The sequence below is a fragment of the Miniopterus schreibersii genome (genome assembly GCF_964146895.1).
Source record: "Miniopterus schreibersii genome assembly, chromosome: 2".
In the NCBI taxonomy this organism is placed as follows: domain Eukaryota; kingdom Metazoa; phylum Chordata; class Mammalia; order Chiroptera; family Miniopteridae; genus Miniopterus; species Miniopterus schreibersii.
The window spans coordinates 162,675,684-162,689,165 of NC_138102.1; the positions used below are offsets into that span (position 1 = coordinate 162,675,684).

The following is a 13,482-nucleotide window of genomic DNA, read 5'->3' on the forward strand; positions in this document are numbered from 1 at the left end:
GTACCAGACCAGCAATCTGTGAGCTAGGAAACGGGCCAGCTAATTTGAAGCACATTACATCAGACATTTCCCGAGGTGGAGAGGAGGGCCTCCTTGCTAGAAAGCAGGGAGGATTTTGGCTCTTAGAGACTGGATTCAGTAACTTGAACTCCTTGGCTAAGGGCCAAACCTCTAGCCAGCAGCTATCATATGGTCTGCAAAAAATTCAGACCCAAAGCCTCCAGCCCCCACTTTGCATGCTGACACGGCAGCCTTCTTTCAGAAATACACACATTTTGAGGGGCAGGGACAGCCTTTAGAAAAAGAGAGGCATTATAAAATCTGATTTTAAAATGTTATAAGAGATTAAATAGGTTTTATAAGAGATGTTTAAAACTTACCAATTTTATATTTAGGGGAGTAAGGGCAATGTCAACTTTGTAGTGGAAAATTGTAAACTCTGAATTAGAATTCTGTTCAAAAAAATGCTGTGTTCTATCTCTTTCTTTCCCTTTCAAGATAAATAAAATCATATAATGTGCAGTGATGGATATATTGGTGTTAACTATTAAATTTATAAATCAGACCCTAATAGTTTTTCAGTTAACTTCAGAGATTGGCTTTGCACCATGTAGACTCTTCTGAGCTGATTGTGCCACTGCCTGTCTTCAGTAAAAACAGTACTGAGATGATTTAAAAACGAATAATACAGAGGCCCTGGCAGCCTCCCCTCTGAATGCTCAGCACTGAGTCCCAGGATGGAAATTCAGCTGGTTAGAGTGGCCTTAGGGCCTATGAAAGAACAAGGTACAGAGCACTTTGGGGGGATTATCATCTCTGATAATTCTTACACCCTCAAAATACAGAGCTGTTCTTATGTTTTTCAAAAGTTTATTGACTGAGACTCAGGAGAGAGAAGTTCCAAAGTCATCTGTCAAGATTAAATCCCAAGTCTTCCGACAGACTGATGCTTCTCCCACCATCCACTCACAAATTGAGGGGCCCCCGTGTCCCTGTGCCAGGACAGTGACAAAAGAGCCTGAGGCACGAGACCCAGAAGAATGACCCGGGAAAGTGCTTCAGTGTGACCCTCCTGTGGGCTAAACTCCGAGTTTTCAGTCTAAAGTCTGGATACTTCATCTTCTCTTTTGGGAAAAGTGATCTGGTACTATTTGATCCTTCCCCCAAAGGGGTGCTCAAGAAAAACATGAAATATTTATGAAGTGCCTTAAGTTTCAGGGGAAGCAATGTTCCCATCTACGAGAACTGGAAATGTATTCCGGCACACCCACGCATCTGATCGACTCATCCAGGTTGCACACTTCCCCCCCGACCAGGCCTGTGTGAAAACCTAAGGATGTCACACATGCGTTTGCCACCTTTCTTTAGCCGTGTGTGTACCTGAGAACAGAGTGATACGTTATTAACATGTCCAAGAAAGGAAATAAAGGGGTGGGAGTGAGAAGAGGAGGTGGCAGCAGTGAGGCAAGGGGAGGAAGGGAGGCGAGCACAACTGACAGGCCCCAGGAGCCCAAGCTGTTGACCTGCGGGCTGTGGGCAGCGCCTGCCTTCCCCCTGCCAGGCGAACCTGAGCCTCGCTGGCCAGGCCTTGCGGAGAGCTGCGCCAAGGTCTGCTGTGGCCAGGTCTTCTCGGTGACAAGACGGCGGGGGGCAGAGCTGTTCACTTGGCATCCTTCGCCATCACTAGGGTCACTGATAAAATATTAAACTGATCCTATGTACGTGGCTCCATGAAGATGATCAGGATGGAGGGAGGCCAGGGCGAGGGGCACGGATCCGATATGCAGAGAGGAGCGAAGCCTCCTGAAGCCCACACAGGCGGTCTCGTGACAGCCACACCGCCACAGCGAAGCAGCCAGCGTGTGTTTACTTTCCGCTCAAAATGTTTTCCTTCATACATCCATCCCATCCCCCCTTACTCCTCAGGAAGGGACACAAAGTAACAGGCTCCAGGATGCCATCGATGTCCACTTGGACAGCATTCATGTCACAATACACTATCATGTACTGTAATTATACAAAATCTAAAGAATGGGATAAAATGTTACTAGTTACACTGGTTAAAATGAACCTGACAACCAAAAAGAGAAAGAAAAAGAAATCTCTGTCGAAATTCATAGTGACACTTGACAATATACAAAAAGAAAAGGTAGCCAAATAATTGTCCTAGCATGCTGCAGTTCATTGCCATAACTTCATAAATCCCCAGCTGTTTTGGGGAAAGAAAGTGCATTTTCACATCCTAAATAGTTCTTACAGAAATTGCTTCCCATGTATGCAGGTCAACAGAAAAGATTTCAAAGCCTAGGCACCAAGACTGCTCAGACAGCCACGGAGCCTCAAGAGTGAGACTTCCAACTCTTCCAGTCAGACCTGGTTTGTTGAAAAAGAACCTGGACCGTGACATTAGTCCAAGAGGGCCCGGGAAGAGACACTTAACTGTTAATACGGAAGAAAACCATCAAGAACTACAACAATTAAGACTTAAATATTTTTTTCTACTCTACTTTGAAGCTGAATGACAGCTTTTCATATTTGGAAAAGATGGGTGGCTGATCTCTGGGTAGAACCCCTCTCTCTTCCCCCATCCACCCTCCCCGCTCCTGACCCAGTAGCTTCATGCTGGGGTACAGGTATTGCTGGTTCAGTTTTCTGGAAGTAGAATCACCATTTCTTCATATGTGGCCATGCCTTTTTTTTTTAAACAATGAGGTATAATTTTAGACTAACAATGCCTATTCCTTCCTGGGCTATGGGCTTGATCAGTTGTGTGAGCAGGAAACAATTCAACTTTCTGATAAAATCACACACATACAAAAATTACTGCACTTAAAAAACAACAAAAAACTCAGCCCAACCAGCAAAGGGCCAGTGAAACTCTTCGGAAGGGGCTGTGCTCCCTGCTCTTTGCGCCTGGACCTTTCGCTGTTCAGTTGAATTTGGTTCGTTATTAAATGTCCAGAAGTGAAAGAGTCCAAAAGACACTGTAGGCTCTTTAAGGCTAAGTCTTCCCGGTGCTTCTACGAGATTAATTATCTCCTTGGCCACATATTACAAAGCAGAGGCTCCTTTTAGCAAAATGGCTATCAGGGCCCCCAAAAAACTCTGGAAGCAAGGGAGGATGGGTACACACCATGTCCTGTCCTGTGGATGAGAGAGAAACAGTGAGTGGCCTGGGAGGGCAGAGCCACACATCCACCGCCCCTGGCTGGACATACAGCCCCTTCCTCTGACTCCACCTCCCGCTCTCATTACACTCAACCCACAGCCCAGGTGGACGTGGGTCATCTGTGCAGCTTTCTCTGTGCAATTCCTACTTTCTGTGGATCTGAATGTCTTTCCCCCTGCCTGCAAACTCATCTCTCTCTCTTTCCTTAGTCTTTTTTTTTTTTTTTAATATCAATATGTTTTTATTGATTTCAGAGAGAGGAAGGGAGAGAGAGAGAGAGAAACATCCATCATGAGAGAGTCATTGATCGGCTGCCTCCTGCACGCCCCCGACTGGGGATCGAGCCCACAACCCAGGCATGTGCCCTGACCGGGAATCCAACAGTGACCTCCTGGTTCACAGGTCAGTGCTCAGCCGCTGAGCCGCGCCGGCTGGGCCTGCTCTCCTTATTTTTTATTCTTCCTGCCTCCTCGTGCTTTCTGTCTATTTCTTGATGGATGTAAAGGCATGATGCTAGTCCTGTCCTGCTGCCACCGGTCCATATGCTACTCCATTGACATTTCTCTCACAATGCACCCCTGTCCTCTCCCCACCCTGTCCGTGGTCCTGCCCCCTCAGGATGTCCAGACACAGTCCACACTCCACTTACTGAGCTGAACGGGCAGATTACTTGTTACATCAGCCAAGATTACTTACGACTTTAAAATCTGATCTTCTGGTCAAGACTCGAGCCCATGACATTGAACATGTTACTAATGTATTCATGACGTTCTCGAGTAAGTGCTTATAATGGATACAATCAAGGTATGTCTAGGCTCTGCTGTCCTGAACTGCTGTCAGTATTTTCTTCTTTGGGGTGTTTACTCCAGCTCATGTCTTCTTTGTAATCCCTTTATGACAAATCCCTTTGTAATCAGTAAAAGATTTTCAAAAAAATGTCTAGATAAATAGGGTGAATGATAATATCTTGGTGTTATAGGCACAGAGCCAAAATCAGAGTAATTTAAGGTTCAGGGTAGAAGGAATGGAGGTCAAATCATCATGAGCTGCCAAAGCTCCTTCATGTCATGCCCACCAGCCAAGGGCACTAAAGCTGAAAAATCTGCTACAGAACTTGTCTGTCCCTGCGCCCACCTCCACATGCCCACCTCTGTGGGGGCAGAGTCAGGACAAGTGGCTGCTGCTGCCTTCTCCTGTATCCCATCGTGTCCCCTCCCATGGTGGGCGCCTCCCCACTTACTGCTCTGATTCTGAGCTAGGACTTGCTGACGTTCTCGTAGATGACGTCGCTGATGCAGAACTGCTGTTTCTTCTTCATCCAGATCAGCTGCACACACTGATGGATAAAAATGTACTGCTCCTGGAGCGAAAGACAGAGCCATGGTTCAGAGCAAGACAGTTTTGTACAAATATGTGCAAAGATAATATTTTGATACTATGACAGTATTAAATATTATGATGTGATGTCAAAGGAACCAATTTTCATTATTTAGGAGACAATTTTATAATTAGAAAATCCAAGAGAAACAACTATAAAAATATTTTGAATAATAATAGAGCTTAGACCATCATTACTTAATGCTAAAGGCAATGAATCTATAAATCATGGGCTATTTTGAAAAATAAAAGTTTATTACTTCTTAATACACCAAAATAAATTCCAGGAAGTTTAATAAATTAAGCCATAAAAATATAAAGGAAAATATAAGTTAATTCCTCCCTGATTACTTTAAGGAAGGGCTTTCTAAACTTTAAAGCAATGGAATAAATTATAAATAAAAATGGCAATCTACTATATATTTTTTAAAGTGAAAAGAATAAAATAAAGGGCAAACTAGAAATGGGAGAGACAATGTTTATACCTTTATTTTTGTTTAAAATTTATCCAAAATTGTAACACACTTAAATTCACAAATATATAAATGAAATACATTGACCACTAAACCAAATATTCCAGGAAGGCACAGACTATGATGTCTTCTTTATCCCTAATGCCTATTAAATGTTTTGTTTTTTTTCCCAAGAAAACTGAGGAAATATTAAAACATATGTAAAAAGTTGGCCAAGTAAGGGGGCGTGCAGGAGGCAACCGATCAATAACTCTCTTATTATTGATGTTTTACTCTCTTTCTCCCTTTCTCTCTCTGAAATCAATAAAGATATATATATATATATATTTTAAATGTAAATGAAAACAATTGTTTTTCACCTATAAAGTGAGCAAAGTTAAAGGAAAAAACAATGATGACTTGAGTTTGCTGAAGCAGTCATTTTTAGCTATTATTGGTGGAGGTATAATAAATACAGTGCTAATAAATGATATTGTGAACACAGATATCACTAAAAAAGTGCAAAAGAATCCAATTTAATATCCTATGGAAAGGAGAATGTTTTTAGTAATCAATGGTATATCTACATGAAACATTATTCAGTCTTTAAAATGACATGTATATAATTTGGGGCAGTCTGGGATAATACACATAGAAAAATGTTAAGTGAAAAATTAGAATTTAAAATTAGCATGTGGACACATAATATGCCAAAATATTGAGTGTGGTTGTCTTTGTACCATAATGTCAAGATAACTTCATGATCTCCTTTTCCCCAGGCTTTATAAGTAACACCATTAGAAACAACCTTCATATAAGAACCAGTCAAGATGTCCATAGGATCTTAAGGGGCATTTTGTATGACAACTTTAAACAAAGGATAAGATTAATACTTCAAACTTCACTGGGTTGATTCCTCAGCCTTACCTGTATTTTTCAACAAGATTAGGAGAAAATATAGGCCCTTATTTTGTGATAGTATCCCATGGACAACTAAACCACCCCTTCTTATCAGCACTGGGCAGAGATAAGGCCAAGACCACCTGGTTTCTCCACCTAGAGCTGCTCAGTGGCCAAACGTTGTCTCAAAAAAAAAAAAAAAAAAAGTAGCCAGACCATAACAAAAAAAACATAAAGACTATTTATGGGCAGGTCCCTGAGGTCCCTGAGAAATCTAAGCTGTAATCAGGAGGACAGGCTACTCAAAGCAAAGCCCTAACTGACCTCCAGGGAAAGCCTATCAGAGGAAAATTAAACAAAACATTTGATAAAAATAGAAGAGAGCCCCAGAGAGTCGAATGTCATCCATGCAGAGCGCTTTACAGTTCAAAGCACTTAACCAGATTTGTCATTTCACATAATGTGTACTTGACAGCAATTCGTGAACATGGTCATCACAGTTTACAGACGGGGAATGGAGCTTGAGAGGCACAGTGAGCTATGGGGTGGCCATGTGAGACCCAGGCTTTCTCCTGGGGTCTGGCCCGATGACCCTACTTTCTTTACGCTTCTTGGGGGGCAGGTGGGGCCACTGCTCAGGAGAGAAAGGGGAAGAAGGTACGTTACAAATAGCCCACGCCTCAGGTTGCAATAGCCTGACGTGCATCTGAGGCTATGACCAGCAGTCTGTTACTTCTACTGTCTTTATTTATTTACTTTTAGGGGAGAGGGCAGCATCTCACCCCAGCCTGAGTGGGGCTATGCGCCTTCCGCTTTGCCGGAGGACTGAAAGTACTTAACTATTTGCACTATTTTTAGAAGGAGGTTGGGTGGTGGAACCCAAGTGATGGGAAATGAAGAGCAGATAGGAAATTTGGAAACTAGCCATGGGAAGAAGCCTGGTGCACAGCACAGGTGGTTGATATACATACTCGGAGTCTGAAATCAGCTGGAGAATCATTCGGGCCTCTTGAAAATCACTAGTGTCTCAGGGGTACCCTAGGATGAGAAAGCTGAAGAAAATAGTATTTTATTCTGCCCTTTACTTATTAACATCAGTAAAGTAGAAGGCAGCGACTGGGCTGTGAAAGGGCTCAAGGAGGGTGTTAGGAAGATCCTAACATTCAAAATACAGGTTGAATCACAAAAAGCGTAACAATGAGGAAACACAAAGGTAAATGGACAAGATGTTCCCGCCGTGAATAAAAAAATCCACTGCAGAATCCTGAGGGAACTCCAGAGCAAAGCTGGAGCAGTTGGTAAATAAGGAACCTTTGGTGACCTCGCCTCTTTTGCTAACTTTGAATTTTCCCAGAGAGTTCAGGGAAGGGATATTGTGCTTAAAAAAGACTGTTCCCCTAGAGATGTCAGTTTAAAATGCTGCCGTAAACAAAGAGCCAAAGAACCAAAGTTTGGGGTAAGAAAGTTAGGAGGAAAACAGCATTTTCTCAGCTTCACAAAGGCACCTGGCTGCTCTGGTTTTGTGTGGTTACCACACCTGAAGGAGGATCCTGGCGCTGAATCAGATGGAGGGTCTGCCGTGTGAACATAGCATTTACAAAGGGATTAAGATTCTGTACTGGGAAAGTCAGAAGCGAACAGGCTATAATCAAAGTCTATAAAGTGATAAAGTATCAATTAGGTCAATGTGGCAGACGACTCATCAAATCCAAATTACTTAAAATAAGGAGCTGCCCTTTGAAGCGTGGGGATTAAATACATAATGGGGAGTTTTAATCATATATTAGGATAGAAATTTATAGATGTGAAAGCCAAAAATATGGACTGATCCATAAAGCACTGCTTAATCATTAAGTCGTGGGCCTCCCTGGGAAGCCAGGGCATTTTAAACGAGGTCATGTTCACGGCCCCACAGCAGTAAATTACAAGGCAGCAGGACTGGGCTAAGGGGGTCAGGACACAGATGCATGAGTGCTTCCTGATCCTCGTGAGACAGCTGGGAGGGAACGGGTTACTTTTCCACGGTGGCTCAGGAATAAACACGCAGAGGTGGCTGTGCGAGCCTTGCTCAGACGGAATGAGGGAGCAGCAGGGGAAGGTCGAAGGGTGGTGAAGGGGAAACCCCCAGAAGCACTGAGGCCGCACCATTACTGCGGGCTTTTGAGTTATGCTGGCATCTGGTGGTGGTTCCTGTGAAAAGCACGAGGAAGACCCGGGCGGCGTTCAATCCCCTGTAATTTTAGGGAGAGGCGTGGCCAGGTTTTGTTCTACTCCGTTCCTCCACACAAACGCCTTCCAAAAAGAGATTACTGTTCACCTGAAGCCAAGAAGCTGCGGGCATGGCTGGGTGACTAGGATTATGAACAAGCTATTGTGCTGGGGTTTTGAGGCCCACACAGGCGCACCCCCACTGGGCTGGAGGGGAGGTGCTGTCTGCTGGCACCCGGCTGCCGCTCCAGCCTGAGTGCATCCTGAGGCTTCAAGGAGAAGGGGACCTGGGGCAAGAGGAGGAGGAGGGAGGGATTTTTCGAGGGATGCTGCCAGGTTGTTCCGATGCTAGAGCCATTCGTTTAGATTAAGGGAACTGGAAGTGCTGGTAGGTTGGGGGCTGGAAACCCTTAAAATCATAAGGGGGACAGAAAGCGTAAATCCAACCCGCGATCGCTGTCTAAAGTGAACTGGGACAGAGTCACACGGCAGACAAACTAGTGACAAACTTTTGAATCAAATCTAACTTTTCAACTATGAGTGAAATCACATCAGTTCCATAGTCTCCACTTGGTGGTATTTACCCAGAGGGGCTGCCCGGAACTCTCAGTCCGATCAAAGAGGTTTTATTCTGTTATAGGTGTATCCGTGTGCTCTGAATTATGAAGGGCATATGAACCAAGAGAAGTGCAAGCGTTGTCCACCGAATGGGTTTTTAGAAGCCCTTTTCTGTTTCTCTTACACCTTGAAGCGGTTTGAACGGGCACGGTGAGAAACGGGGAAAGGGAGACATGAAAACATTTTGAGACAATTGTTTTGAAACAGGAGACGGAACAACAGGAAGTGTTTTCGGTCAAGGGCAAGTTTAAAGATACGCGTTGGTTGCATTCCTACCTCCGTCTGTACCATGGACATCCGGTACGCCCTCATTTCTGACACCAGCCCCAAAATGTCGACAAACTCATGCTCCCGAATGTGCTGCAGGAGCCTGTCCAGGGCAATGAACGTTCCTGTCCGGCCAACGCCAGCGCTGCAAGAGTGTTCAGACAGCACATTACTCAGACGGCGCCTCTACACGCTGAAAACAAAGGGGCACTTCAAACAGAACGGAACGGAGCACCACTGAGAACAAACACTGAACTCCTGACAGCATTTTCCACTTAACTGATTTTTCAACCATGCAGTTGTGGTCGGTGTGTCTTCTAATATCACATTTCTGACTATCACTGCTGCTTCCGTTTAAGAGGCCTGGGTCTGGCCCAGCCGGAGTGGCTCAGGTAGTTGAGTGTCCTGTGCACCGAAAGGTTGCTGGTTCAATTCCTAGTCAGGGCACGTACCTGGATTGTGCGTTCAATCCCTGGTTGGGGTAGGTATGGAGGCAACTGATCGATGCTTCCCTCTCACATTGATGTTTCTCTCTCCCTTCCTCTCTCTAAGCATGTCCTCAGGTGAGGGTAGAAAAAAAAAAAAAGAGATACAGGTCTACACTGCCCCCCCCCCCTTCCTGACAAAGGTGATAATTGCATATGGACCTGGCTAGAGAGTCGGTTCCTGCCCTCGGGGGAGCTAGACACATAAACAATTCCAGCCTTCTGAGCAGCCTCAGAGTTAAGTCCTCACACCCAGCTCAGAAGTCTAGCTGCGATGCCCACACCTTAGCTCCAGCTCTGGGGCCAAATCAGTTTGTGTGCCTTCAGCCCCAGGGTGAGTTCCCCATTCCAGACCTTCCTTACAGCACAGCTCCCTTCTGGTGAGTTCTAGGCCTGCTTCGATCTCCCAGGAATCTTCTAGGTAATTGCATCAAAATCAGATTTAGTATTTGGACCCCATCGATCACAGTCCCCGAATCCTAGTGCTCACAGAGAGTAGAGGGAAGTGGAATGATTTGTGCTGATCAATTGCCCATCACAGTTCTGCATGTTGAAGTCAGCTCTTCTTTTCTTCCAGTCACTCAGCCTAAAGGGCCAAATGCTTCCAAACTCTGAATTATGATGAAATGTGAGAAAAGAGGAAGTCAAAACTAATTTCTATGCAGAATTGGCTGGGAGAGAAATCCAACAGCGAAACTCACTGTAGTTCAGAGCCCTAGTTTGCTTTTTGGACTGGACAACCCTTGCCTCCTAGGACTTATCTTCTCAGGTACAGTGTTCTGCCCCTGGGTGAACACCTGTAAAGTCACATCCAGAATTGTCCCTGCTGCCTGCTGTGAAAGGAAGCATGAGTTTGACCACATGGTTGAGCAGCTTTATTTTCAGCTTTTGGAAGGAACAATTGTGAGATTAGATAATTTCATCTTGGTGAAGCAAGTTTGTAACCTGTGAATGCCTAAGGTGAACCAATAGTAAGGATATCCTTCCTGATCAGAAGCTTGGTAACTTATGAGGCATTTTTCAGGGAGACACATACTCCTCTGTCTTCCCCACCTCTCCCCCCGCAGTCATTCTAGTTCACTGAAGCCCAGGTGCCAGCTAGATCCAGGGTTGAGATCTATTTGCTCATGCTGACATGGCTGCCAGGGCCTCCTCTAACATCTTTATCTTACTTCTATTTCTGATATACAATAAGGGCATATTTATATCCCCTGCTCTTCAGAGCTTGCATACAAAATTTGCAACAATATGTGACACCAATGGATTTTGATGGAGCTTTGTTCACTTGGTAAGAAAGAAAGCTTAAATTCAAAGATAACTCTACCCATGAGGAGTTCACATGGTCCTCAGTTCTGATAATGCAATAGATCCTAATACCCCCTTTCATAGCAATCATAGCAACTATGTTTACCTCAATGAGCTCAATGTTCTCATCTCTCCTTTCCTTCACCTGGCTTTTAATCTGTTTATATTATTCTGGGCTGCGGTGAGCTATTTTTAATTTGACCTTGAATTTGGCCATGTTGTGAACCACTCAGAGAGTCCTTGATAGGACAGGGTAATATCACACAGGGCTTAAAGGCATGGCTGTGGAGACTGGTGTGGCTGGATTTGAACCCTAACTCCTCCATGTTCCAGTTGCAAGAACTTGTGTGAACGAACCCCCTAACCTCTCAACTCCTCAGGGGTTTTTTTCATCTTAAAAGGGAATAATAATATCTATCTTATAGACTACAGGATATAAGATGGCCATTTATAAGTAAATAATGTATCTAGTAAGACCTCAGTTAACCTTTAAAAGACGGCATTTAAATTCCGTCAGCATTTAAATTCGGCCAGCGGGACCCACTCCTTGCCGGGAACTAAAGTTCCCTTTCATCGGATAAAGGTTAATCATAAATTTTTTAAACAATCATAATTCATTTTATTGTTAATCTGATCAGGAATTTATGAACTGGTTGGCTCTTTTTTTTTTTTTTTTTTATAAAATAGAGTCATGGTGCTTAACAGAAAATGCATTTGATGACGTTACCTGCAGTGCACAACCATGGGGCCTTTGCTCTTGGTAGCTCGCTGCCGGACCACGTGTACAAACTGCAGGATACTTTCTGCGGCGTTTGCTGTGGGCACGCCGTGGTCAGGCCATGCAGTGTAGTTAAAATGCATCACATCCTGCATCTCGTCAGCCTTCAGGAGAAAGAGCCAAAGAAGCGTTAATCCCTCAGTCCCGGGGCAGGATGGCCCAGGCCTCCGCTGCCGCTCACGTGACTGGCACCAGAAGGTAAAGCCACATTCCACTCCTGGTCTGCATACTTCCCTTTCCAGCTCTGAGCATTGTGTCTGGCATAAAGCAGGACTTAAAAAAAAAAAAATACTAACTGTATAAAGCTTCAAATAGTAGGATAAATGGGCTAGTCCATGCCTGTGTAGAGATAAGAGCTTAAGCAGATTAGGGTTTGCATCCCAGCTTTTGCTATTTAGCAATTGCTTCAGCTTTGGCCAATGCATTAAAAACTGTGGAAGGTGCTGTTGGGGTCCCCTTGGGTCCCCCTGCCCAGCTGCTGCCAGCAGCGTAGAGCTGCACCCTTCTCATGGTCATGCCCCACCAAGCAGAGCTGACTTGCTAGAAAATGCCTAAGAGCTCCTGTTTTCCTGCTCAGGGCATTCCGCAGCTAACCAGTGACTGATAATGGGGTACAAAAAGCTACCCCCATTATGGCAGGTGGGACAACTAAGTCTACAGTGCCATTTATGCCCCAGTACTGCCCCTGGGACCCAGCTGAGCTAGACTTCAGCTGCACCCATAGCTGTGCGTGGCTCCTTCCTTGTCCTGTCCCGTCCTGCTTTCCTTGCTCCCTAGATTACACTTTCAAAACATCACCTATTTAACAAACCCTGTCTTGGGGCTGATACTAGGGGGGGCTGACTCAAGGCAAAGTCACCAAACACCAATTTTCTCATACCTAAAAAGGGCCCTTTCAGATGCTGTCGGGTGACCTGACCTGTAACAAGGGCTGCCGTGGGGTTGAGGAGTGCTCGCTCATGTTTGTGGAGGATGGTGCCTGCCAGCTATTGTTATCAACACCACGGCCACGTCATTCCTGCCACTCACTCCAGCCAGCTCAGGGCAGGCATATGGTTGGTTCTGGGAACACTGGTAAGGGGGTGTGTTTGTATATATATCTTGTACATATTAACCTGTGCATCAACTACACATATTATTGTTTCCTCTGAACTGAGTCAGTATCAATTAGGATGTGGGTCCTCCAAGATTCACTCTTTTTAGTCCCTGCTAACTTATAAGCATAAAGATTTATTCTGCTCTTATTATCAGTATTCCAAACCCAGGTCTCACGAAGATCTAATGCATCCCCTTTCCTCAAACTTGGTCAGAGCCTAGAACTCACTCAGTGGAATATTCTGTCATAATTTGGGAGAATTGGGCCTGGCTGTGAGTTTGGAGCTAAAGTTTAGGCTCAGGTATTAAAGAGAAATGAATTAATAAGTTCTAAAGAGTCAGTGGTCTTGAGTGGAGTAAAATTTATATAAATAAATGTATACATGAAGTATATAAACATATATGTAATAAGATTTGTATAAATATAAATAAGTCAGCACTTCAACTAGACCCACTGTCCCCTTGGCACCTAAGGCCATACACCCCCAGCAGTACACAGTGCCTCCCTCGCTGTGGGTTCTGTCTTAGACACCCAGAGCCTAAAGTCTGCAAAACGCTAGCTTCCACCACTGCTGTCTACAGTGAGTATGGCAAGAAAGTAACACAAGCATAATAAAATATGCAGAATGACTCAATTATTCAACACCATGAGGATTTAAGGATAATCACTAGATATTTTTTTGGTTGCCCAGAAAAGTTCATGAAAATGCTCATTCTTTTCAAATGCTGATGGCAGGCTTACCACAAAGATGTGAACAGTGCTGGTTATATATGTATACATATTACAGTTGATCTGAAAATGTATTCAGCTAAAATATTCAAGATGCT

The 13,482-nt window shown here is 44.3% G+C and overlaps 1 protein-coding gene across 3 annotated transcripts in view; it reads right to left on the reverse strand.

Annotated features, from left to right (window-relative positions):
* Positions 1-863: 863 nt before the first annotated feature.
* Positions 864-13,482, reverse strand: part of PTPRO (protein tyrosine phosphatase receptor type O) — an 83,072-nt gene continuing 70,453 nt past the window's right edge. For all 3 annotated transcript variants that reach the window (XM_081129149.1, XM_081129150.1, XM_081129151.1), the window contains 4 exons: positions 11,509-11,663; positions 9,001-9,136; positions 4,410-4,529; positions 864-3,144 (listed from right to left, as the gene is read on the reverse strand). In XM_081129149.1, the coding sequence (XP_080985275.1) occupies positions 4,425-4,529; positions 9,001-9,136; positions 11,509-11,663 (396 nt within the window). In that variant the 3' untranslated portion in view covers positions 864-3,144; positions 4,410-4,424. The remainder of the gene's footprint in view (positions 3,145-4,409; positions 4,530-9,000; positions 9,137-11,508; positions 11,664-13,482) is intronic.